General features: G+C 37.1%; 3 protein-coding genes across 5 annotated transcripts in view; 1 reads left to right on the top strand and 2 right to left on the bottom strand.

Annotated features, from left to right (window-relative positions):
* subdued (anoctamin 1) overlaps positions 1 to 9,280 on the bottom strand; it is a 49,253-nt gene extending 39,973 nt beyond the window's left edge. Inside the window, exon 1 of one of the 2 annotated variants that reach the window (XM_067758183.1) lies at positions 8,276 to 9,280. In XM_067758183.1, coding sequence (XP_067614284.1) covers positions 8,276 to 8,931 — 656 coding nt within the window. In that variant the 5' untranslated portion in view covers positions 8,932 to 9,280. The remainder of the gene's footprint in view (positions 1 to 8,275) is intronic. The other variant, XM_067758185.1, reaches the window with a different exon arrangement.
* A 5,857-nt stretch (positions 9,281 to 15,137) lies between these two features.
* Idh3g (Isocitrate dehydrogenase (NAD(+)) 3 non-catalytic subunit gamma) lies at positions 15,138 to 20,219 on the top strand. 2 transcript variants are annotated; one of them, XM_067758178.1, is made up of 8 exons: positions 15,138 to 15,326; positions 15,462 to 15,539; positions 15,607 to 16,278; positions 17,428 to 17,535; positions 17,598 to 17,784; positions 17,846 to 17,921; positions 19,076 to 19,562; positions 19,649 to 20,219. In XM_067758178.1, the coding sequence occupies exons 1-7, from the start codon at positions 15,270 to 15,272 to the stop codon at positions 19,089 to 19,091; spliced, it is 1,194 nt and encodes a 397-aa protein (XP_067614279.1). In that variant the 5' UTR covers positions 15,138 to 15,269; the 3' UTR covers positions 19,092 to 19,562; positions 19,649 to 20,219. The 2 variants fall into 2 exon arrangements, with proteins under 2 accessions (XP_067614279.1, XP_067614282.1); XM_067758181.1 differs by lacking the exon at positions 19,076 to 19,562 and having other exon boundaries at positions 15,139 to 15,326.
* Positions 20,220 to 22,072: 1,853 nt separating this feature from the next.
* LOC137243957 (large ribosomal subunit protein eL27-like) lies at positions 22,073 to 23,215 on the bottom strand. The gene is made up of 2 exons (XM_067772364.1): positions 23,079 to 23,215; positions 22,073 to 22,650 (listed from the first exon to the last, which is right to left on the bottom strand). The coding sequence occupies exon 2, from the start codon at positions 22,640 to 22,642 to the stop codon at positions 22,235 to 22,237; it is 408 nt and encodes a 135-aa protein (XP_067628465.1). The 5' UTR covers positions 22,643 to 22,650; positions 23,079 to 23,215; the 3' UTR covers positions 22,073 to 22,234.
* Positions 23,216 to 23,537: the final 322 nt, after the last annotated feature.

Below are 23,537 nucleotides of genomic sequence, written 5' to 3'. Positions count from 1 at the left end.
CCGCACCGAGGGTCCTGGATTCAAGTCCCCGGCAAAGTAGCATCAAAAATTTTAAAAAAAATGTTGTCAATTAGTATTGGGGTCGCCCGACACTCCGAGTATATTTCTGCCATGAAAAGCTCCTCAGTGAATTCATCTACTGTACGGATGTCGTTCGGAATCGTTGGGGTACCGTCCCGCCAATTTGTAAGGAAATTTTAAAGAAGCACATGTTGGATACACTAATAGAAAAAGAACTCACTACCTTGACTTTAGTGCATTGAAAATAAATAAATACTCAACACGATTGAATTTTGTTGCTAATATCTTTTGTTTTGTTCAAAGTAGTGATTGTTAACAAGTAGTGCTGATGAATACTTGATATTAAGATTAATCGATAAATTTTAGGAGTAGGGTTAGTAAAGTACAAGGTGAGATAAGTACAATGTGGATAAAACAAATTAAGTAAGTTGATGAAAACCAAACTAAGAACGACTGTTCTTGAATTACTTAGGTGTTATCTTGTGGTTCAGGTTGTTCCTGGTCCTTGTTGGTAGACTCCATTATTGGTACCAGACACACCTTGGATATCGGACGTTTCAGCAGTTTACCGTTGAGTAAAAGTGTAACCACCCTTACCAGTCCATCTGTCCCAGGATGGGTTTGATGTACTCTCGCTAAGGGCCAGCACCCTGGTGCACTTCGTCCGTGCTGCAGTAAAACAATGTCGCCAACTTCTAGGTTTCGATTAGTATGAGGCCATTTGGAACGTGTTTGTAGGGTGTGAATATACTCACTGCTCCATCTCTTCCAAAAATGCTGTTAAATCGTTCAGCTAACTTCCAGCAGCTTAAAGAATTTTCCTCGTAAGCTAGTAGATCATATTCAGATACACAGGTTGTTAGTTCACCAACAAGAAAATGTACGGGAGTTAGCGCGTGGTTGTCGGAAAGTTGGCCGGATAAAGGACACAGTGGTCGTGAGTTCAAGCAGCTCTCAATTTGGGCTAAAAGCGTGGTTAATTCTTCAAATGTAAGTCTTTGATCACGCATAACACGTCGCAGATGATGCCTTTCGGATTTTACACCCGCTTCCCATAAACCACCGAAGTTAGGTGAGCCGGGCGGAATAAAATGCCAGGTGGTTCCTTCCAGCTGCCAAATACTCGGGTAACTCTAATTTTTGAATTTCGAAGCAAATTTTAAGTTCTGTTTCGGCTCCAATGAACGTTGAGCCGCAATCAGAATACAAGTCTGTGCAACGTCCTCTTCTTGAAATAAATCTTCGGTAAGCTGCCATGAAGGCCTCCGTAGTTAAGCTGGATACTACTTCAAGGTGAATAGCTTTCGTGCACATGCAGACGAAAATGCAGATATAAGCCTTAACAGCTGGCGCTTTACGTGATGTAGAATTTCTTATTAAAACGGGTCCAGCATAGTCTAGTCCGCTGTGTTTGAATGGTCTGGTAGGTTGAAGTCTCACTGTTGGTAGATCACCCATCTTTTGTTCATGCATTTTCGCAACATATTTGAAACACACAAGGCAGTGTCGAAGTACTGATCTAGCCAGGCTTCGGGCAGATAAGATCCAAAATCGACGCGTAACGTATGCCATCATTTGTTGCACTCCACCGTGAAGTGTTTCATTGTGAGAATCTCTAAATATGAGTAACGATATTGGATTTTGCTTAGTTAGCACTATTGGATGTTTACTGTCGGAGGCAATGTTGGCCTTAGACAGTCAGCCTCCCACTCGAAGTATATTGTTGTCGTCGAGAAATGGAGCAAGTTGTAGGAGGCGATTGGTTTTGCCTAACGTGTTCTTCTTTGATAAACAGTCGATTTCAATTGCAAAGTCGACACGTTGGACTACTTTAACGATAGTGACAAGTGCTCGCTTTAACTCGTACGATTTTAAAAAACCTGTTTCGTGGCTTACATTCTCTTGCATTTGCTGTTTGCGTTTGTTCGCAGCTGATTTAAGCGTATTACAAAACCGAAGAATGTACCCTGTAATGCGAAGAAGCTTCGAAAGAGTAGAGTATTTGGTAATTAAAGAAAAATATTCATGCTTATCTGAGGTTACAGCAGTGTTGTGAAAGTTGACCTTAGTCTTTTGTTCTTCAAGCTCAGTATTTAAATTCAAATTTTGCGTCGGCCAACGAGATGGAGTTGCTATCCATGGTGGTCCATTCCACCACAGCACATGTGTGCGAAGTTTTGAAGGTGTTAGACCTCGTGTTAAACAGTCGGCGGGATTTTCGCTAGTTGAAACGTATTTCCATTGAGATGTGCTGGATTGCCGTTGAATCTCAGCAAACCTATTCGCGACATATACTGCCCACCGATTCGAATGACTTCGAATCCAACTTAGAACAGTGGTGCTGTCGGTCCAGTAATAAGTAGTTCTAAGATTTGACGTGAAGTAAGTTTTTACTGTGGCCATTAGTTTTACCAGAAGTGTTGCTGCACATAATTCAAGTCGAGGAATGGATACGGCTTTAAGCGGCGCTACCTTTGTTTTCGATTGTATTAATGTTGATGAGAGAACGCCATCTGTACATACTACTGCATACACTACAGCCCCGTAAGCGGCTTGAGAGGCGTCGAAAAACCCGTGTAAATCAACTGTACTTGTTTGTTTGCAGCCAATCCATCTTGAAATCTTGATTTGCTCTAGCTCTCTCAAAGAGTGACGATATCGAACCCATTCTGAATGAAGTTGAGGTGGAAGCGGATCTTGCCAATCCAGTCCTTCTAACCATAATTTTTGAAATATAATTTTTGCAATGATAATGGTAGGAGCTAGCCAACCAAGTGGATCAAAGAGCTTGGTCGCTTCAGAAAGAAGGCTGCTCTTAGTTACGGTGGCAGAAAATTCAAAGTTAATTTTGAAGTAGAAATTATCATCTTTTGTTTCCCAATGAAGTCCAAGCGCATTAAAATTTTCGGAAGTTACCCCGAATGAGTGATGCTTATCAATGTGGTCTAGTGGAATAGATTCCAGCAACTCTGCCGAGTTAGAGTTCCACTTCCTTAAATTGAAACCACCACTTTTGGTAAGCATCGTCAGCTGTTGGTATAATTCGGTTACCTCTTGAATAGAGTCTCCACCTGAAAGTATATCATCGACGTAGCAGTCAGTTAGGAGGATCTTACTTGCAAGAGGATATGAGCTCCGCTCATCATTTGCTAGCTGATGTAGCACACGTATGGCCAAGAAAGGTGCTGAAGTAGTACCGTAAGTAACTGTGCAGAGTTTGTATATTTTTATTGGTTTTGCAGGAGCGTCTCTCCAGAGTATACATTGGAACAGCTGGTGTTCTTCACAGATATTGATCTGTCGAAACATTTTTTCTACGTCGTCGGTAAAAGCTATGCAATGTAGTCTCCATCGAAACAATATAAGCGGCAAACTATTTTGTAAAGGAGTTCCTGCAGTGAGTTCCAGGTTAAGGGAGTTTTGGTTTTGATGATGATTTCCGCCATCGAATACTACTCTTAACTGAGTAGTGCTGCTGCTGTCTCTCAAGACGCCGTGATGACATAGGAAATATGAGTTAGCTGGAAGATCTTGCGGATAGTTTCCGATTTCCTTCATGTGACCTAAACGAACGTACTCCTCCATAAAGTTTCTATAAAGCCTCGAAAACTCAGGTTGAGATCTGAATCGTTTTTCGAGCTGATTCAGTCTTCGAAGGGCGTTAAAATTGGTGTGACTGAACGTTGGTAACTCATTTTGCAAAACAAGACGTTTGAATGGCAAGTGGACTTGATATCGACCAGTGTCGTCACGAAAGTGAGTTTCCAAAAAATGTTCCTCTACTGCAGCTTTCTCAGTAGAAATTAAAGGAAGATCCACCATATCTTCTTGTTCCCAAAACAGACGCAGTTGGTTATCGATGGAATCGATTGCAGAAGGAGTGCACTCATTAAAATTGGTTTTTACAGGACCTGAAATCATCCACCCAAAGTAGGTTTCATGCAGTAGTAAACCATTTTCACATTTTATCATTCCCGAGAGCAAAATGTTACAATAAAGCTCAGCACCCAAAATAAAATCGACTTTAGATGGAGAATTGAATTCTGGATCTGCAAGGAATACGTTTGGTAAATCCTTCAGGTAATTGGGATCGATTGCAGTAGGAGAGTATGTTGTAACCCTTGGCAGTAAAAGAAATTGGCATTCTAGATTAAGGTACTTGTTGTAAGCTGACCGCAAACTTATGTGGGCAGCCCTTCTTGTTGTAAAAAATTGAGAACCTCAAATACCCGAAATATTTGCAGTAACGTTACGTGTATTTAACCTTAACAATTGAGCTGCATCCTCAGATATAAAAGACGCTTGAGCTCCTTGATCTACAGGAGCCTTGAATCAAAATTTCCTACTGGGCGTTTCGACTATTACGCGAACGGTAGCTAAGAGTACTTGTGTACTAATATTAGTGGACAAAGTGTGAACGTTGGTTGACTGCATGGTTGCAGCTTTAGAGGTGTTAGATACGCCAGATTGGTGAGAGTTGTAAGTTGAGTTTCCAATTGAGGAATCGCTGTGAAGTAATGTATGATGCATGTTTCCACAGACTTTGCATCGTGATGTTGTTGTACAGTTACTGTAGGTGTGACCCTTACCTAGACAGTTCATGCACAGTTTGTTTTGTTTAAAGAACTCCTTTTTATCCACTGCTGGCAACGCAGCGAATTTAAAATATTTATAAAGAAAATGGTTTTGTTGACAGCAGGAACAGCTGTTATTGGCAGTGGCAGTTGTTGCTGTAAGTTCTGATTTTGCGTAAGCACCACGCCGTAAATCTTTATGGGAATTGACAGAAGGTTTTGCCAGTTTCGCAATAGGAAGCCCTTCTTCAACAAACTCTAATGCCTTGTAATTGGAATCTAAAAATTCCAGAAATTCTTTCACTTGTGGTGCTTCAGTGCTGCCGTGAAGTAATTGCTCCCACTGCTTTCGAGTTTGCTTGTCAATTTTTTGGGTTAACAAAAACATAAGAATTGGATCCCAGTTCGAGGTGTCCACCTCTAATGTTCTTAAAAGCGCCAAGCAATTGCGTGTTATGTCTAGCAATTGTTGTATAGTACGAAGACGTCCGTCTGTGTTTTCAGCATTAACCAATTTTCTTAGAATTTGGTCAACGAGTTTGCGTTTGTTGTGATACCGATTCACGAGCGCAGCCCAAGCTGGTTCATAACTGGTATTTGTAGCTGGATACTCCTCTACCATTTTTCTGGGATTTCCAGTACACGAACCCTTTAAATAAAAATATTTTTGCACCTGCGTTAGGTTGGTATTGTTGTGTACGAGCGACAGAAACATGTCGCGGAACGGAATCCACTCCAAGTAATCCCCTGAGAACGTAGGAATATCGATTTTAGGCAAGCGAGCGGCAGCTGAAATGTTATCGTTGCGTGAAGTAGTGACGGCGAATGTACTGTTTGTACCAGGTGTCGTATGCAAAGCAAGTTCCAATTGTAAGTCTAACAGTTTTGATTTGAAATTGATAAAAAGATCATAGCAGTCGTAAAAGGTCTCATCTTTTAGGTAAGGAACGTCGGCATCAGCAATAGAGTTTGCTCGTACTTCCGCGCAGATGTCGTCGTGGCCTTGCTTAAAAGTACGGAACAGCAATTCAATTTCTATAAGAAGGCCTTGTATAAGACCCGCAGTTTTTGATGCAGTGGGTTTTTCGTCAAAGTTTTTTTGGAACCTTTGTAGTTGCTTGTATGTCTTTCGCTGGTCCTCGATCATCGAATCGACGGTGGCCATATTAGAAATTTTTATAAAGTGTATAGATATAAAGAGGTTAGGTAATCCACGTGATTACTTTTCTTTACTTAGCTGGTAAGTTTGGCAATTGATGTGGGATGATTGTAGAATCAGTTATTCCCGGGTTCGGCACCATTTAATGTTGGATACATTAATAGAAAAAGAACTCACTACCTTAACTTTAGTGCATTGAAAATAAATAAATACTCAACACGATTGAATTTTGCTGCTAATATCTTTTGTTTTGTTCAAAGTAGTGATTGTTAACAAGTAGTGCTGACGAATACTTGATATTAAGATTAATCGATAAATTTTAGGAGTAGGGTTAGTAAAGTACAAGGTGAGATAAGTACAATGTGGATACAACAAATTAAGTAAGTTGATGAAAACCAAACAGCACCACGTTAACTGGAAGTTAAGCTCGGCCTTAATCTCCTCGGAGATAAACCACGCAGAGTATTTTTTTTTTACTGTCACTTTGTCTGTCAGCAACCGAAAACTAGGCTGCTACCCGACAATGCTGTAAAGCGGGTAGACGAACTAGATTGTTTACGTAAAATTCTTAAGTTTAAATTTTTGTAATTCACCCTGTTTTGCCACATACAAATAAACCTACATCAATGTTAGGAGATTAGCATACATAAATGTACATAAGTGCTTATGTAAGCATAAGAATCATCGTTGATTAGAAGCACTGCTACAACAACAACAACATTAGGAAATAAGATACTGACAGGCACTGCCATATGCGCTTAAGAAGAGCAAGGACCAAATTCCAAAACTTCTTAGACCTTAGGAGATTATCACTGCACCACTTCAAGGTAATCCAAAATATCGTTACCAAGGCATTAGTAAATTCGTACAATAAATGCTGTTCTTTAAGGAGCAAAAGCGGTGAACCGAGAGGAGTGCTTGGAGAATGCACGGAACTGTTGTGGATCTACAAGCTTATTAACAGAACAAAAATGTTCTTATGGAAACAGGTTTTTGCAATCTACTATTAAGGAACTACCAACTCAAAAATTGAAATTGATTAATTCCGTGCTTTTATTTGAGCATACATGCTCAGAATGAGATATCTTTTCTGAGTCTTTTTTTGCTCTGAATGTTTGCTGGGTTCAATATTCAATATTTAAAAACGCATATTTTACAATCCGTAAAACCACTACGGCAGACTGATACGTAGACATATCTATATACATGGACATACACCCACATGTAAATATATATGTATGTACGAGGACGGTTTGGGAATAGTGACGCCGTGGGGCCAATAGTTGATAATTAATACACTTATTACAAATTTTTAATACATTCTTCAAGTTATAAAAAATATTTAAACAATAGAAAAACGTTGTCATATTAAAACATTATCAGGCTACTACCTTACAACATCGATAACAATTCCCAAAACCTTCGGAAGTGTCTTTATCGCTATAACTTAAATTTTCAAACTGAAACCGCAGCCTTAGCGAAGGAACGTAATCAACGACACTTCAACCACAGATATGCCAAATAAGGGATATCATCAATCAACTGATCGATAAATATTAACGAGCCAAATAGGAAGAGCACATCAGGACCTGAAACCCTTCCCCAGCGGGTTAGGGGGTTAGAATATACCCGCGGTAGGTACGCCTGTCGTAAGAGGCGACTAAAATAGCAAATGAATTCAAGGGGTTGCCAGCGCAATATATAGCTTCTCCAACTCAATTGGCAGCCTCACATATCCGTGGCGAATCCAGTTTCATTAACAACCGAGGCTCTGGCGACCCCGAACTCCTCCTCGTTCCCAATATGGTCGGGCTTGGTACCGGAACGTACCGGATCTGCATCCGGCGAAGGACCATCAACATCGATAACACTCCCCCCAAGGCCTTCGGAGAGTGTCCTTATCGCTACAACAACAACCTGAAACTTATGCTCATGTGGGTAAGTTGTCTAACTTAACAAAACATAATGGGAAAGTGTCATTCGCCTGAAGGGCAGTAAATAGCGTTTTACGATAAACATTCCTCGTCATTATACTTTCAACCGCCAGAGATTGACATGTATCAGTTTTTCAAATCCTTGGAAGTGGGAAGTCGTTACTACAGCAATCAGACGTTCAAGAAAGTTGGCTTAAAAGTGGACTTTTTAACCTGATAAAATCTAAAAAGACATAGTAGGTGTGCAAATATATTTTACTACCGATCAAGTTATCTCCCAATATGTACTGCGAGCTACAATATGTATATACATATTATGTTGTATTGCACAATTTGTGTCGTTAGATTTGTTTAATGAGATAATCACATTAAAAATTAAGCCTAACCACCTTCTTCTAGAAACAAAGATGCCCTAAAAAATTAAATAAATATGTGCCGATTATAATAACTATAAATATGTATGTTTATTTGCTTGAATTATCATAACGCAAACTCGCGAATAAAGACCGCCAACGCGACTGATTTCATGTTTAGACGTACGCACATCTACAGTCAAATGCAATTGTTCTCGTATCGTTTTCACTTACCTTTTATCACCATACTTGTGTACCTGTCCTTGCAAAAGTGTGTCATCAAGCTCAACATTTTCATCCACACCACCACCATCGCCCTTGTCATCATGATAAAATTCCATGCTTTCCCTTCCGCTCGGTTTGTCATCAAGCTCATAAGTACTAATACCCAACTCACTTCCCGCATCTCCGGACGCACTAGCATATCTCTCACGATTGATAAACATCTCGCAAAGACTATCATAACTTTTAATTATTTCTTTAGGCCTTGCCCTCAAACATCGACTTCTAGTTTTTACATTCGCTTTCGATCGATGATCCGCTTGCTTTTCTTTCCTGCTGTTGTTACTATGTTTCCTCTTCCACTCCTTTGGAGTAAGCAACGGTGCAAGAGGTGCTGTGTATGGAGCCTGGAATGCAACTGCCGGCAAGTCGCCTTCACTAAAAAAAACCAGACTTGAATCATCGTGCTCGGATTGCGAACAAGCTGTAGTAGTGGTGTGATCTTCGTCACTGCGATTGTGCTGCTTATGTTTATTATCTTTATTATGTTTGTCAGCTTCTAATATACTAGTATTTTTAGGGTCTTCGTGCGGCGGTGTTGACGGTGGAGTCTCCAACGATGCTGTTGTTTTGGTCGCGTACAATTCATACGATTCGTCTGACTGCATTTGTTTTACAATTATATTTGATTTGCTGCCAAAATCATCATCATCGTCGGTTTCTATTATTAGAAGATTTGGACAAATATATCATTTGACTATTTTGGCAACATTTCTAGCCAGTAAACAATTTTACACGCACGCAATTTAGCAAATTATTAGCTGCCAATAATTTGTCAATTAGACCAGGGTATTGGCTATGGCTTTCACAAATGCATTACACTTATTAAATTAGTACTTTGATCGGATGCTGGACAAGCTATTTGGGTCGTTCTATAAACAGCAGCGCAATGCTGAACGTATCACCTATTCTTTCGCAACTTCGCTAAAATTTTCTTTGCGAAAAACGCCGAAAACAAACAAGAACTGATTTGACAGTTAACTACCAAAAACAGCTGATTATAGGGCTGCCGGCGCATTTACGGAAAACTCGATTTCTCGTTTCGTTTCATTAAACTGTCAACTACATACAGGGCCCGTATTAGGTATTCCGTGAACTGAAAACTGGTCTCTAATCGCGTTTTCTCTTCTGAAATAAATTGTTACCTAAATAAATGGTAAAGCCTTAATAGAGTTACTTCTACTCCAGACAATTTTGAACATTTGTAGTGCATGCAAAGAACATAAATGGCTACCCCATGTATTAGCTGATTTTCACAAACGCGCTGTCAATGATAATAAAAAATTATTTCCTTCATTTCAATTTTCTGCGCTAAAAATTTGTGAAGTTACGAAAATAAATTGTCACGATCAGCTGGTTTAGCAGAGTTGTACTGCCACACCGCCATTTTATGCAGGGTAAGTAAAAGTGTAACGCTTTTGCGTTGCGAGCAGACAACAATTTTCACAAAAGAACGAAATTCCCCGTAAAGGCGTTACCTGCTTTTTAGAATAGAACAAAATATATTAACAACCCTTGTGCGGCGTACAAAACCCGTAACACTTTTGCCAGAAAATAAAACGTTATAAAAGTTGCGTTTTTGGTATCAAGTGATACGTAAGCGTATACTTACTTACTTAATTGGCGCTAACGTGAACGTATAGCTGCTATCGTAATGTGGTATTATGAGTACAGTGAACGTAGCCAACAAATTGTAAGCCTTACAAATTTCTATTCGATCGAAAAAAGACGTTCGAATGCCCTTGAAACTTAATTTTATTTAAAAAAAAATGTGGATTTATAGATAATCTGGCAGACGTTGTTTGGTCCTAATTTTGGTCTATCTGCATAATGTTTAAGAAGTTTCTACCTCTTTCTCTCCCTCCTCCTTTCTCCCCTTTACCATATCCTTTTATTCACTCCTTCTGTCTTTCTCATAATCTGTGTCCCTTTCTCCTTCTCCGTCTTTTCTCCTCTCTCTATCATTTTCTAACTTTATTCTTCTCCACCATTTATTCCAAGTCATAGGCCCCAATTATGAGCATTATTCGATCTTCGATCTTCGCTGGCTATCGAACATCGAAAATCGAATTTGAAATTGGTATTACGACAACTCATCTCTGTCGAAATTTTCGCTGTGTATCTAATTTTCAAGCGAATAGAAATTTGTTGTCGATGCTGTATCGAATAGAAAAAGAATTGTTTAAAATGTTAGTTTTTTGTATTTATGTTCTCCTTTTTTACTACCTACTAGTAATTTTAAACTATTTGAAATAATTTTATATAGGTTCAAGGTCGTGAGTACAAAACAACAGCTTGAAAGACTGGTTTCAATTATGGAACTAAATCCCCATATAGCAAAGAAACTTTCACATTATACAAATGCAACTTTACTTAATGCAGCTCAGCCTCCTCGTAATTAAATTTTATCCATCTTTCACAAATAAAATTTTCCAAGACATTCAACACCTCTGATAGTACCACAGACACAGTCGGCTGGGCAAGTCCGAGTGCATTTTCGTTTTCAACGCTCAGTTGGTAGGATCCCTGAGCACAAAATCGGAGAACTGTTGCCAAAATTAAAAAATATTAGGAATATACTTGGCTCTTGTGCATTGCTGCAGCAGTTCATTTGTACTGGACAACAAGTCCATGAACGCTTCTTTGGACACTCTGAAATTTTGAATAAATCTATAAGAAAACTTATAATTTCAACAATTTATCAACTTATTTAGAAAGCTACACTTTCGTGGTGGTATTCATTTCCAAAGGATTTGAAGCATCTCCCCCGTCTTCTACTTCTGGCTGGCTCCAGTAAGCTTTCCTCTTCATCTGACGAATCATCAAACCACAATTCCGTTGTAGTCATACTTTTATTTTTAATATTTGCATTTAATAACTAGTTCTGCTTTTGTTTATTTATTTTATTTTATTTGACAGAGTATTGGAAATGTGCTATTGTGAATTTTTGAATTTATCGAAATTCACAATAACGCTTGCCTTCATCGAACGCGCGTCGTAATACGGAATGAAAATTCATTCGATCAGCTCTTTCGCCCACAGTCGAAGATCGAATTTGTCTCATAATAGGGGCCATAGTCCCAGCTCCAGTTTCAGGCCCAGGAATGAGCAACATTTTTACCGACACCAAAAGAGAATTGCCGATAATAGCAAATAGATATATCAATTCTCTTTGACATTACTAGCATTAAGGCCAAATTAAAATTCCTTAACCCTAACGCCATAGTCGTAACCATACCCATATCCATCTCCATCTCCAATGTGATCGATTAGTGGTGCCTTATACTATGTTCAAACAGAAAAATAAATTTAGGAAATTTCGATTTGAATTGAGTGCTGTTCATACAACTCGATTTAGCTTGCACAATAGTAATTTGATAGTGGTTGGCTCATCTCTACAGCAAGAACATACCTTTGTTCAGACTGTAAAAATAAACACGCACATTATTAGGCGAATGAAATGGAATGAAAACATAAAATTTTGAAATTTTTGTGTGTTGTAAGAAAATGTGTTTAATGTTTTAGTTTCATTTTGAGTTTGGCATCTTCTTTTGACAACCCCTACTTCAGTGAACTGAAAGACATAAAATCAGCTGATGAGATTAGCCAACCATATAGTTTAGCCATGCGTAACTGACGTTTAAATGTACTCAATAAACACACTTTACAATGTTGCATTTGCAGTTTGAAACAATTTATTACGCAATTTTTTTTAAATTGGCAATTTATTATTACAATTTATTATATGACAAATTGCGTAATAAATTGCCCAAATAGTATAAATTGCCAATTTGGTGTGTGTTTGAACCTAGTATTAAATTTCATAAAAATGAAGAAAACGCAAAAAATTAAAAACATTCTCCACAAAAAATAAGTCTCTTAGTCATCACGTAACCTAAGCAATGAATAAAATCTACAAAAAGTTAATAAATTCACCAACTCAAATATTTTTAGGTTATGCATATGGCGAGAAACCAAAAACCAATTGGCTGGCTATGGTATGGTTATGGCGTTAGCGTACCATACCATGCACCATTAATCGATTAAATTGATTTCCATAAGGTAGGTTCGATCAGCTGTTTTATCTGGTTATGGTTATAAGTCACCATTAATTTGACCTTTATGTCGACGTTTCGACCATGGTTTCGACAAAGGCAAAACGACCCTGAAGGCGAATGTGTACCAGCCTTAAGTGTGAGCAACACTGCTTTCCACAGATTTTCGTTACATTTCCTTTTTATTTTTGTTGTCTTTTTATCAATTGCTTTTAGCGTTATTCGTCAAGGTTGTTTGTTGTCAAATTTTGCTTAGTGATGAACTTTCGTAACAAGTTTGGAACGATATCAACAATCATTAAAAATACTCAAAGAGTCAAATGTACTCTTAAGCAGAGACGTAAGGTAAAGAGAACCACCAACATCAAATCGCGGTAGGTATTCACCGTTGTGGAAATGTGAAAAAATTTTATTTATATATAATAACCACAATTTAAGTATTTTTTAACATTTTCAAAAACTTTTTTGTGAAATTTTTATGAAAACACAGTGTTTTTTTGCCAATATTCTTCATGTTGGAGTACTCTAACAATACTCCTTTGCAATGCGTTTGCGGACCACCATCAGCCGATCAATGCTCGTTTTTAACGACCGTGATCATGACACGATAACGATCGAACAGAGTTGCCAAAAGTAAAATATTGCATAAAAATATCCTGCAAAAATTGTTGGATTACGTGTTCCATTTTCTTCATGTTGGAGTACTCTAACAATACTCCTTTGCAATGCGTTTGCGGACCACCATCAGCCGATCATTGCTCGTTTTTTAACGACCGTGATCACAACACGATGACGATCGAAAAGAGTTGCCAAAATAAAAATATTGCATACAAATAACTGATAATAAAATTTTACTTTGGCAACTCTGATAAAATGCAACAGCGCACTGGTTTTATGTATACATACTATAGTATAAAGAAATATTAGTTTCTTTATTCACGCAAATTCTAAATAACATAAGAATATTCGTAGTATAAAATATAAAAGTTGTATTGCCTCTCTTCATTTACTTTCATTTTAAATTAAATTCACTCCGATATTTCTTTCCGACAACACAATTCCTCTTTAATACTTTGGCATATGATCCTCTGTGGGTGCTCCATGGAGTACTACAGTGAAAGTACTTTGAAATGTACTCTCACGTATGTACTCTATGGAATACTCACAAACAAAGCGAGAGTGGAATCACCTACTCCTCTCCTAGGACATCGCAATGTTAATTGGAGCACATTTTTTGTATGAATACAGATTAGATTTGGAGCAGTCCTATACTCCCAAAGGAGTTTTCCTTACATTATTTATAGAGTACTCGCGTTTTTTGAAGGGTAACGGATAATAAAATTTTACTATGGCTACTCTGATAAAATGCAACCGCGCACTGGTTTTATGTATACATACTATAGTAGAGAGAAATATTAGTTTCTTCATTCACGCAAATGCTAAATAACATAAGAATATTCGTAGTATAAAATATAAAAGTTGTATTGCCCCTCTTCTTTTACTTTCATTTTAAGTTAAATTCACTCCGATATTTCTTTCCGACAACACAATTCCTCTTTAATACTTTGGCATATGATCCTCTGTGGGTGCTCCATGGAGTACTACAGTGAAAGTACTTTGAAATGTACTCTCACGTATGTACTCTATGGAATACTCACAAACAAAGCGAGAGTGGGATCAACTACTCCTCTCCTAGGACATCGCAATGTTAATTGGAGCACATTTTTTGTCTGAATACAGATTAGTTTTGGAACACTCCTATACTCCTAAAGGAGTATTCCTTACACTATTTATGTAGTACTCGGGTTTTTTGAAAGGTTAGCATTTGCGTGAATAAAGAAACTAATATCTCCCTATACATAAAGCGGTTGCATTTTATTAGAGTTGCCATAGTAAAATTTTATTATCAGTTATTTGTATGCAATAATTTATTTTTGGCAACTCTGTTCGATCGTCATCGTGTCGTGATCACGGTCGTTAAAAAACCAGCAATGATCGGCTGATTGTGGTTCGCAAACGCTTTGCAAAGGAGTATTTTTAGAATACTCCAACATGAAGAAAATGGAATATGTAATCCAACAATTTTTGCAGGGTATGTCAAAAAGCTTTATCGTACTTTAAGTGCATACTGTATTTCGACTATGCATATTCTCCAAAAAGTTGTGTATTAATATATCGTACCAAAATCTGCGAAAAATATTTTCAGAAAATCCGCTGGTTGTTGTTGTTGTTGTAGCGATAAGGTTGCTCCCCGAGGGGTTTGGGGAGTGTTATCGATGTGATGGTCCTTTGCCGGATACAGATCCGGTACGCTCCGGTACCACAGCACCATTAAGGTGCTAGCCCGACCATCTCGGGAACGATTTATGTGGTCACATTAAACCTTCAGGCCATCCCCTCCCTCCCCACCCTCAAGTTCCATGAGGAGCTTGGGGTCGCCAGAGCCTCGTCTGTTAGTGAAACAGGATTCGCCGCGGATAGGTGAGGTTGACAATTGGGTTTGGATAAGCTATATATTGCGCTGGCAACCTGAAGGGTTGCGCTACACCCCTTGAATCTGGTATTTTAGTCGCCTCTTACGACAGGCATACCAACCGCGGGTATATTCTGACCCCTTTACCCGCTGGTTATTCGGTCTTTGTGAATTGAGCTAACGATACTTGACTCACTACTCATTTGTTCCGGCCGTACTCGTTCATGCAAGATATCGTTAGTGCTAGCATCGTCATCAGTGCTTGCATCGCACGATCACTAATTTTGACAGCTGTTCTGTAAAAATTTGCATACCCATATTCGAGTCAACTTTTCACTTGTCACTGTAGAATTCGGCAATTAGGTTTGGAAAATTATTTAGTATTGAGTTATTAAGTATAAAGTGTTATAAATTAAAAATGGCTTTACGTTTTACACAACGCTTGTTGCAAAACCAAGTCCCGTTTATGGCGCGAGTAAGTTATCAAGTTCAATCAAATGCACCTACAAGGAAAACCTGTAAGGTGGCAAATGCAAATGGCAAATTACATAAGAAACTGCAGAAAGAAAGGCTTAAACCAACAAAACAGTGAAATTATTTATTTTTATAGGGATACCCAATGCTTGTAACCAAAGAGAAATCAGAAGATGTTGCACACACTAAATCCTCACTACAGAAAAAATGGACGGTAAGGATTTATACTCAAACAAATATGAAATCTATTGAGTTAACCGTTTAACTTCGCTACTCTTTAGGGGCAAGATATACCATCGGCACAATATGGCGGACGTCATGCAGCCACTATGCTACCCGGTGGTGGTATCGGACCTGAACTGATGCATTATATTCGCGAAATTTTCCGTTTTGTTGGAGCTCCTGTTGATTTCGAAGTTATTGAAATTGATCCCTCCACTGAGGGTAATGAAGACTTGGACTATGCCATCACTTCAATAAAACGAAATGGTGTTGCCCTTAAGGGTAACATTGAAACAATATCACATGGTATAGATGAGGTTTCACGTAATGTAGCCATACGTAACGAACTTGACTTGTATGTTAATGTCATACATTGTCGCTCATATCCTGGCATTCCGTCAAGACACAAAAATGTAGATATTATATTGGTACGTCAAAATACCGATGGTGAATATGCTATGTTGGAACACGAGTCTGTACGCGGTATTGTGGAAAGTATGAAAGTGGTGACTACTGCAAATGCTGAACGTGTAGCACGTTATGCTTTTGAATATGCTAAACAAAATAATCGCAAAAAGGTTACAACAATACACAAAGCCAATATTATGAAATTATCTGATGGTCTTTTCCTGGATGTTGCCAAAGCTGTGCATAAGGATTATCCCGAAATTGCACATGACAATATGATTATTGATAATACATGCATGCAATTGGTATCCAATCCACATCAAGTAAGCCAAGAAGAAAATATTTGTTGTTTTGTTTTTATTGCCGCACTCAACCTTGCCTAACTCACATCAAATTATGGGTGGTCTTAGTGATTATCTAACGGCATGTGCGGTGTTGAACCAAATGCAAAGTTTAATTTTGGAAGATAAAAAGTACCAATAGAAACAACAACAACAAATTAAATCAGACCAATTCTAAATATTCTCGCGGAATTTTGTTCTCGCGAATTTTTTTATGCCCGCGGAAAAATTCCTCCAATTCTGTTCTCCTAGGTAGAACAATAATTGGGGAATAGGAGTTTCGAATTTTCGAAGGCAGCTGTTTTGTCAATTGAAATTTCGTTGCACATTTCTTATTTTGTTTAAAAAATTGAAGTTTAATTATTGTTGCAAATTTGTTGGAAATTAAGAAATAAAATATAAACAATGCACAGTATTTATTGCATTTCATGTGGTATGCAATGAAATGAGTAATGAATTGGTGCCACAGTAACATCAAGAACGAAACATAAGAAGAAGACGGCCGCATAACACAAACCTGCCGTAGTTGCCTGCTTTCATTCAGCAAAGCAATTTTCTGGCGGCCAAGTTGAGTTGAATTCGTCCTTCGTCATATGCCAAAATCTATTTAAGCCTTATTAAAAAATCCTTGCGCAATTTCTGGATGGCTGCATCAAATATGTATACCAAGAGCTCTACCGTTGCTTATGATATACTTTTCTACTTAAAATAAAGAATATTGTGGTTGAAGTTGTTGTTGTATTAACAGTGAGAATATTGTGGTAGAATGCAAATACATATTTTAGCACAAATTTATACAAATAAGGGTTCTTTCTTAAAAGAACCAATTTCCTTTAACTATTTTGATGCATTCCCTTTAATTTAACCAAGTGAAAAAGTTCCTATGAAATGGCAGAGAAATCTCCCTCTCCCTCACATTCATAATACCTACTTTTCTCCAATAACCGGTTTCCCCTTTTTCGAACATTGTTCAGAATAGGAGGAAAGGGAGATGTGAAAAAACTCACAATGAATTTTTATTTAGAATACGAGGAATGGGAGAAGGGAAAAAACTCGCACGGATGTTTGGTTTAGAATTGGGCTGAATGTGTCCAAAAACAACAAAACACTATTTGTTTTCTTTCTTTTTAGTTCGATGTCATGAACATGACCAATTTGTATGGTTCCATCGTATCTAACGTTATTTGCGGTTTAATTGGTGGCGCTGGCCTACTTTCAGGAGCCAACTATGGAGATCATGTAACATATATAAAATACCATATAATCATATAATTAAAACATTTTTATCCCGATAATATTAGTTCGCTGTTTTCGAGCCTGGCACCCGTAACACTGGTACAGCAATTGCTGGCAAGAACATTGCCAATCCTGTAGCCATGATAAATGCCAGCATTGATATGTTAAATCACTTGGGACATAAAGAACATGCTCGTGCTATATCTGATGCAGTTTACGAAACAATTGTTACCGATGGTATACGCACGCCAGGTATAATGACTAATACAAGTTCAATAGTGGAAATAAAAGTTAACAATTTTCTTTTTTTTAGACTTGGGTGGCTCTCATTCCAGCACTGATATAGTCGAAAATATTCTCAAGATTTTGGCTAAGAAACGTGTGAATTGGTAAAGCTATTGCATCAAATGAAATTGCCTCTATCTTTTACAATGTGTCACGTCTACCTGCATACAAAAACTTTGTACACCGGTCACAATCTTATCTAATAATGACAATATACCTTTTTTAGTGCCTTCCTCTTAGTTTGTTATGTGAAAGATTTGGTGCTTATCACTCAATGTACGTTTAACGTTTAACGCCACATTGTTATAAATAGTTTTGTGATTTATCAAGCAATTCAGTGTCAAGTGGTTATGCGTATATTGGGAGAACGGTGCTTAACCTTTCAATGCATGCATAGTCATAAAAATATTGATTCTTAGAACTTTAGCAGTCTTTTTCTTGTTTTTGATCGAATTATAGTTCATCAGTATCTATTTAAGCATATTTCTTAATCAAATTTATTGAATGATACTGCGCATTGAACGGTTAAAATTGTAATTCGTATCTAGTTTTATTGTACCTTTATTCACTTGAATATTTATGTATATGTATTAAAAATTATATTTTTTCTTAATTATTCACCATTTTATTGATACCTACCTACCGTAATGTTATTATAAGTACCTTTTTTCAATTATGAAATTTTGTTTACTAATTACTACTAAGCAATTTGTATTTTTTTGACAGTCTAACATGCTTTTACTAATAACTTGCTTATGCATAAGTTATTAGCTTATATTTGAAAAGAAATGGTTGCCTTCTATTGTGTTTTAGCTAACCCGTTCTTTATAGCGTTGCCAGTTTTGTTAGTGTATGGTACCGATTGCATTTACTTAGTGTAATTCTATTTGCTACTAATATTTTATATTTATCTTTTAGTAGTATCGTACACGTTTTCTACAATAAACCCCATACAAATCGACATCTTAAAGCACATACACAACACCAATATTAACTAGTAAACGTAGAGTATTGTGCCTCTGTTTTTCTGCATTGGTTTTGGCAGCCTTTTGTTAGTTATTTGAATTTTATTTAAAAATTTTAAATACCTTTTCTTGTACATTTAACTTAATTATGCCGATTTTTATCACAAAACAAAAACCTCAAATTTACTTTCACGCTGCCTTTCCTGCTTATCCGATATCCGTTTAATTGTCAACCAATAACATAAACTGGTTATGTGGGACACCACACAACGTATTGCTTATACACCAAACAGGCCTCAAGGAGATTAACGTGTTTAAATAATAATAAAAAAACAAATTATTAATAAAAAAAAAAAAAAATTAATCAATTCTAGCATAACTCAGTAACAAATTCTATGTGAACAAAACGAGTGATTATTGTCAATATTTGATTGCTTTTCCATATGTTTTATCTAAGCTATGTCTATTTATGTTGTATAATTGTAAGCAGCCAAATGTTTAACAGCTTAAAAAATCAGCATAAAATTTCCACAGCAACTAAGCTAATTGGTAAAAAATTAAAAAAAAAAAAATTGTTAATTCCAAGTGTTTTATGTATACCAAAATCATAAGTCTATTCACCTAAGCTGCAAAATTTTAAAATGTTCAATGTCGAAAAAACCCCGCTTCGTTTATGAAAAACCTTCAGCAGCTCGTACGTGCGCTACTAATTGAGATGTGTATTGCCAAGTCCTCATGTAATTCCCTGTGTTGCGTGCTTGGAGGGCAGTGGAGTAGCAGGTAATTTTTAGAACAATTAAGAATATTTTATGATTTCCATATTCACGCGCAAACCTACTAAACATTTCTTTTATTTTTTCTTACAGATTCTACAAGAAGGCTACTGCGACCCTCAACTATGGACAACAAGAAATCTTTAAACTATGCTACACTTTTTAATTTTTGCTATCTCATTTTCTTAACTTTTTTTATTTTGCACGCTAACCATGCAAATTTATATTTTTATTAATTACTTAAGTCAGATAAAGCGCTATACTACAATATACAATAGCAAGTTAATCATCTCCTTATAGTTTAAAGTTGTACTACAATATTTAAAATGTTTTTATATTTTTTAATTTATTTATGATTATTTTAAGTAAAAAAGTTGTTAAATGATTTTATTTCATATCTACTATGCCTTTGCAAAACAGACTTATCCGATGTGGAGTATACTTAAAATGTTTATTTAATATATTGCCATAAGTGGTCTAGCTTAGTCGTCTTGCATGTACGACAATGTTCTATAAGCGGTTTAGCAAAGGCATATACGCCGTTTACTGGGCGATAATTGCTAAACATACATTATTTTACCAACTGCTATACAATTGTTAAAATCTCATATGGTAAATTAAGAACGAAACTGTGCAAATAAATATTTGACTTGTAAACGAAAAATGGCAGAATTTGTTCTTCATGTAGTCAAGTTTGAAGCAGTATTGTATTTAAGGAATATCTGCAAAGTGATCATAGGGGATTGAACAGAAATGTTTGGAAATTCTTTTCAGCAGCATTGTAACCAAGGCGCGGTATGATCAAGGGTCTTGTGAAGAGGTGAAAGCTGCGGACTCAGTCCGGCAAAATACTGCACAACATTACGGAGGTTTGTGATCGGTCGCAGCTATTAGGTGGGGCGAAGCATTGCTACAACAACAACAACGGGGGATGCCCTACCGCATACATTATTCCCACGTTAGCCAGGTCTACGTCCCGGAATGCCACGTTTCATACTCACAGTGCTGCTATTTAAATATAGACATGTTATATACATCACGTTTATGTAAACGGACGTACGGACTCAACAACAGAAAGCACTGATACGTTAACAACTGTCCATACAGAAAGTATCACTACCTGGATCTTAACAGCGATCGAAAGACTCGGCAAAAGAGTAATCGATTATTGATCACGTATACATATCGGTGGATATTATACGCACTTTTAAAAATTTCATTCTTCAGTAACTTCCTTTTAGATTCAAGTGTCAAGATGTCAATGTCAGACTAGAGCCGCAGAGTTTAATCCCTTAGCTATTTACCAGTTGTTAGTTTCGAAGAACGAAATCGTCTACACAAGCGCGAAGGTTCACATCCCAGATGAGGATTCAAGAATATAACTGCGGTAGGCCGTATGTCTTAAGATTCGACTAGAACGTTCAAGGGGTCGCTTGTTCACTTTCATCTTTGACTGGTTTGCGATATAATTTAGCGTTGTGTAGCAAATTTTCATATGGAAGCTATTTCATTGAATCATGATTCAGCCAAATCCTGAAATTTTGTAAAACCTAGCTAGCCTAGCTTTTCAAAGCACCAAACCCCTCAAACATCCTCAGAGCGCTTATAATTTAGGAAACCGATATGAGTCCAAAATATGACCCTCAGAATTATGATCATATATGTAGGTCATTTGTGACACCGATATGATGAAAATTATAAGTCATATGCCAAGAGTGTTCAGCAACCATTTTCTTTTATATTCAATTTGAATAAAATTATAGCTTATGTATTGCTGTTGCCGATTTAGTTTGGCATGGACGCTTCTATCTAATCATCTCAGGTTGGTCTTTCGAGCCTGTCGTTAAGCATGCCCTACATTTATATTGATATACTTTCCCATTTCTGATGCCATGCGTCCAAAATCCGCCCTTGATCTAGCCAATCTAGTTCCTTATATGAAGCAAATTATGAGTTTATAGGAGTCAAATTGGACTCTTATTTGAGGGGATTCAAGGGGTTGCGTAGCGAAATATATAGCTTCTCCAACCCAATTGTCAACCTCACCTTCGAGCGGCGAATCCCGTTTCACTAACATACGAGGCTCTGGCGACCCCAAGCTCCTCATGGTACTTGGGGGTAGGGAGGGAGGGGTGGCCTGATGGTTTAATGTGGCCATATAAATCGTTCCCGAGATGGTCGGGCCAGCACCCTAAGGTGCTGTGTTACCGGAGCGTACCTGATCTGTATCCGGCAAAAGACCATCACATCGATAACACTCCCCAAAGCCTTCGAAAAGTAACCTAATCGCTACAACACCAACACCAACTTTTATTTGAAATTAAGCTTATATCGCTCGACCATCGCAAGAAGTGAAATACATTCATTCCGGACTAATAAATGAGCATAGACGATCTGATTAAGACACCTTTCTGAGTCCGAATATTTGTTGGGTTTAACCGTTATGTTGATAATATTACTGAAATGAAACCACGACAATATTCTCCTATACATCAATTTTTACTTAAGAACACATCGTTTGTTTATTTTTAAGAAACATTTTATTTAAGAATGTTATTGATTGCATTATAACACTCTCACATCTCCAACTGATCTCATCACAATAAAAACATAAAAAATTATGTTTTTAAATGTATAAAAACTAAAGGGGGCTTAACTACGTACCAATTAAACTAATATTTAGAAACGCAGCTTTTGGAAGAACCACTTGTTCTTGCCTTCCTTGTATGTCGACTCGAATTTAACGCGCGTTTGGAAACGATGTGTCTTCTTCTTTACGGGATCCTTCAAGTCTTTTTGCGACAGCTTATCGAAAGAAATATCATGCACAGTATAACGAGTTGGCATCAGATGATTGTAGTTTAATACTTTGAGGAAAGGCTTGATCTTTGACTTCTTCTTCAACTTGGTCTTGCCCATTTTCTTCGTCACTTTACGTGGATACCGATCAATGCCGGCGACGAGTGCATGTCCGAATGGTTTCTCCGGTGTGCCGTCATCTGACGTTTTCACAATGATAGCCTTGCGGCCTGCGTAACGTCCACTAAGGACGATTACGATTTTGCCCTGTTTCATAATTTTCCTCATCTTTGCGGCTGTTGTTAGCAGAGGAAAACAATGCCATTTGTGAGAGCATCATGATGTATGGATGCAGGTAGATACATGAAAATATAAGAGAAAAGTGGGCACAAATGTAAATACAAAGCACCATCATAGTTGTTTTGCAAATCAATTGCAATGCCTAAAATCACAAAATTTTTTAAATAACAGCATAATAAAATAAAGTTGTTTCCATAAATTGCCTTGAGAACTTTGCATTGATATATAATCAAATATAATATAGCTAAGCCAAATTTTAGCACCCTTTTACTCCGTTTATATCAAACGAATCCCACAAAATAACGTCTCCATAATATGTACGAAAGCATCATTTAACAATTTATTAAATGCTTTTACTGTGATTTTTCCATATTTCGCATGATTTTATGGAAAATACATAATTTTCAACGAAATTTTCACTTACAGGTTTTATGGTTGAACGGATATAGAGAAAGAGAAATGGGTTGACATTTCGCACGTCACTTTGACATTTTCCAAATGTCATTATATTCAGCGTAAACAAGCATTGCCAGCAGCGAGAATTCAGCAAAGGAAAATTATAGGCGCATAATCACAGTCAAAATAAAATAGGTTTTAAATTTATTTACACCTTTTTGACTTAATTTTCTTTGAGCTATCTGTCAAAAAAGCTGTAACTAAATGTAAAATCCATTTTATTTTGACTATGACTATGGGCCATAGAATTAACGCAGTGTGTGTGCCAAATGATACTCAAATTAAATTAAAGGGCCCATTACTGATACTTAGCATATACTTGACTTGACTTGAGAACTGTCACTTACAGTTCTGTTAAATGAACATTGCATGTTACTGATTACTCAAAACTTAGCAACACTTAACTTAGAAGTCTGTTGAATTTTGA

Source organism: Eurosta solidaginis, chromosome 1, assembly GCF_040869045.1.
Source record: "Eurosta solidaginis isolate ZX-2024a chromosome 1, ASM4086904v1, whole genome shotgun sequence".
NCBI lineage: Eukaryota > Metazoa > Arthropoda > Insecta > Diptera > Tephritidae > Eurosta > Eurosta solidaginis.
Note: the sequence above shows the minus strand (reverse complement) of the source record. Positions and strands in the feature narration are given on the sequence as shown.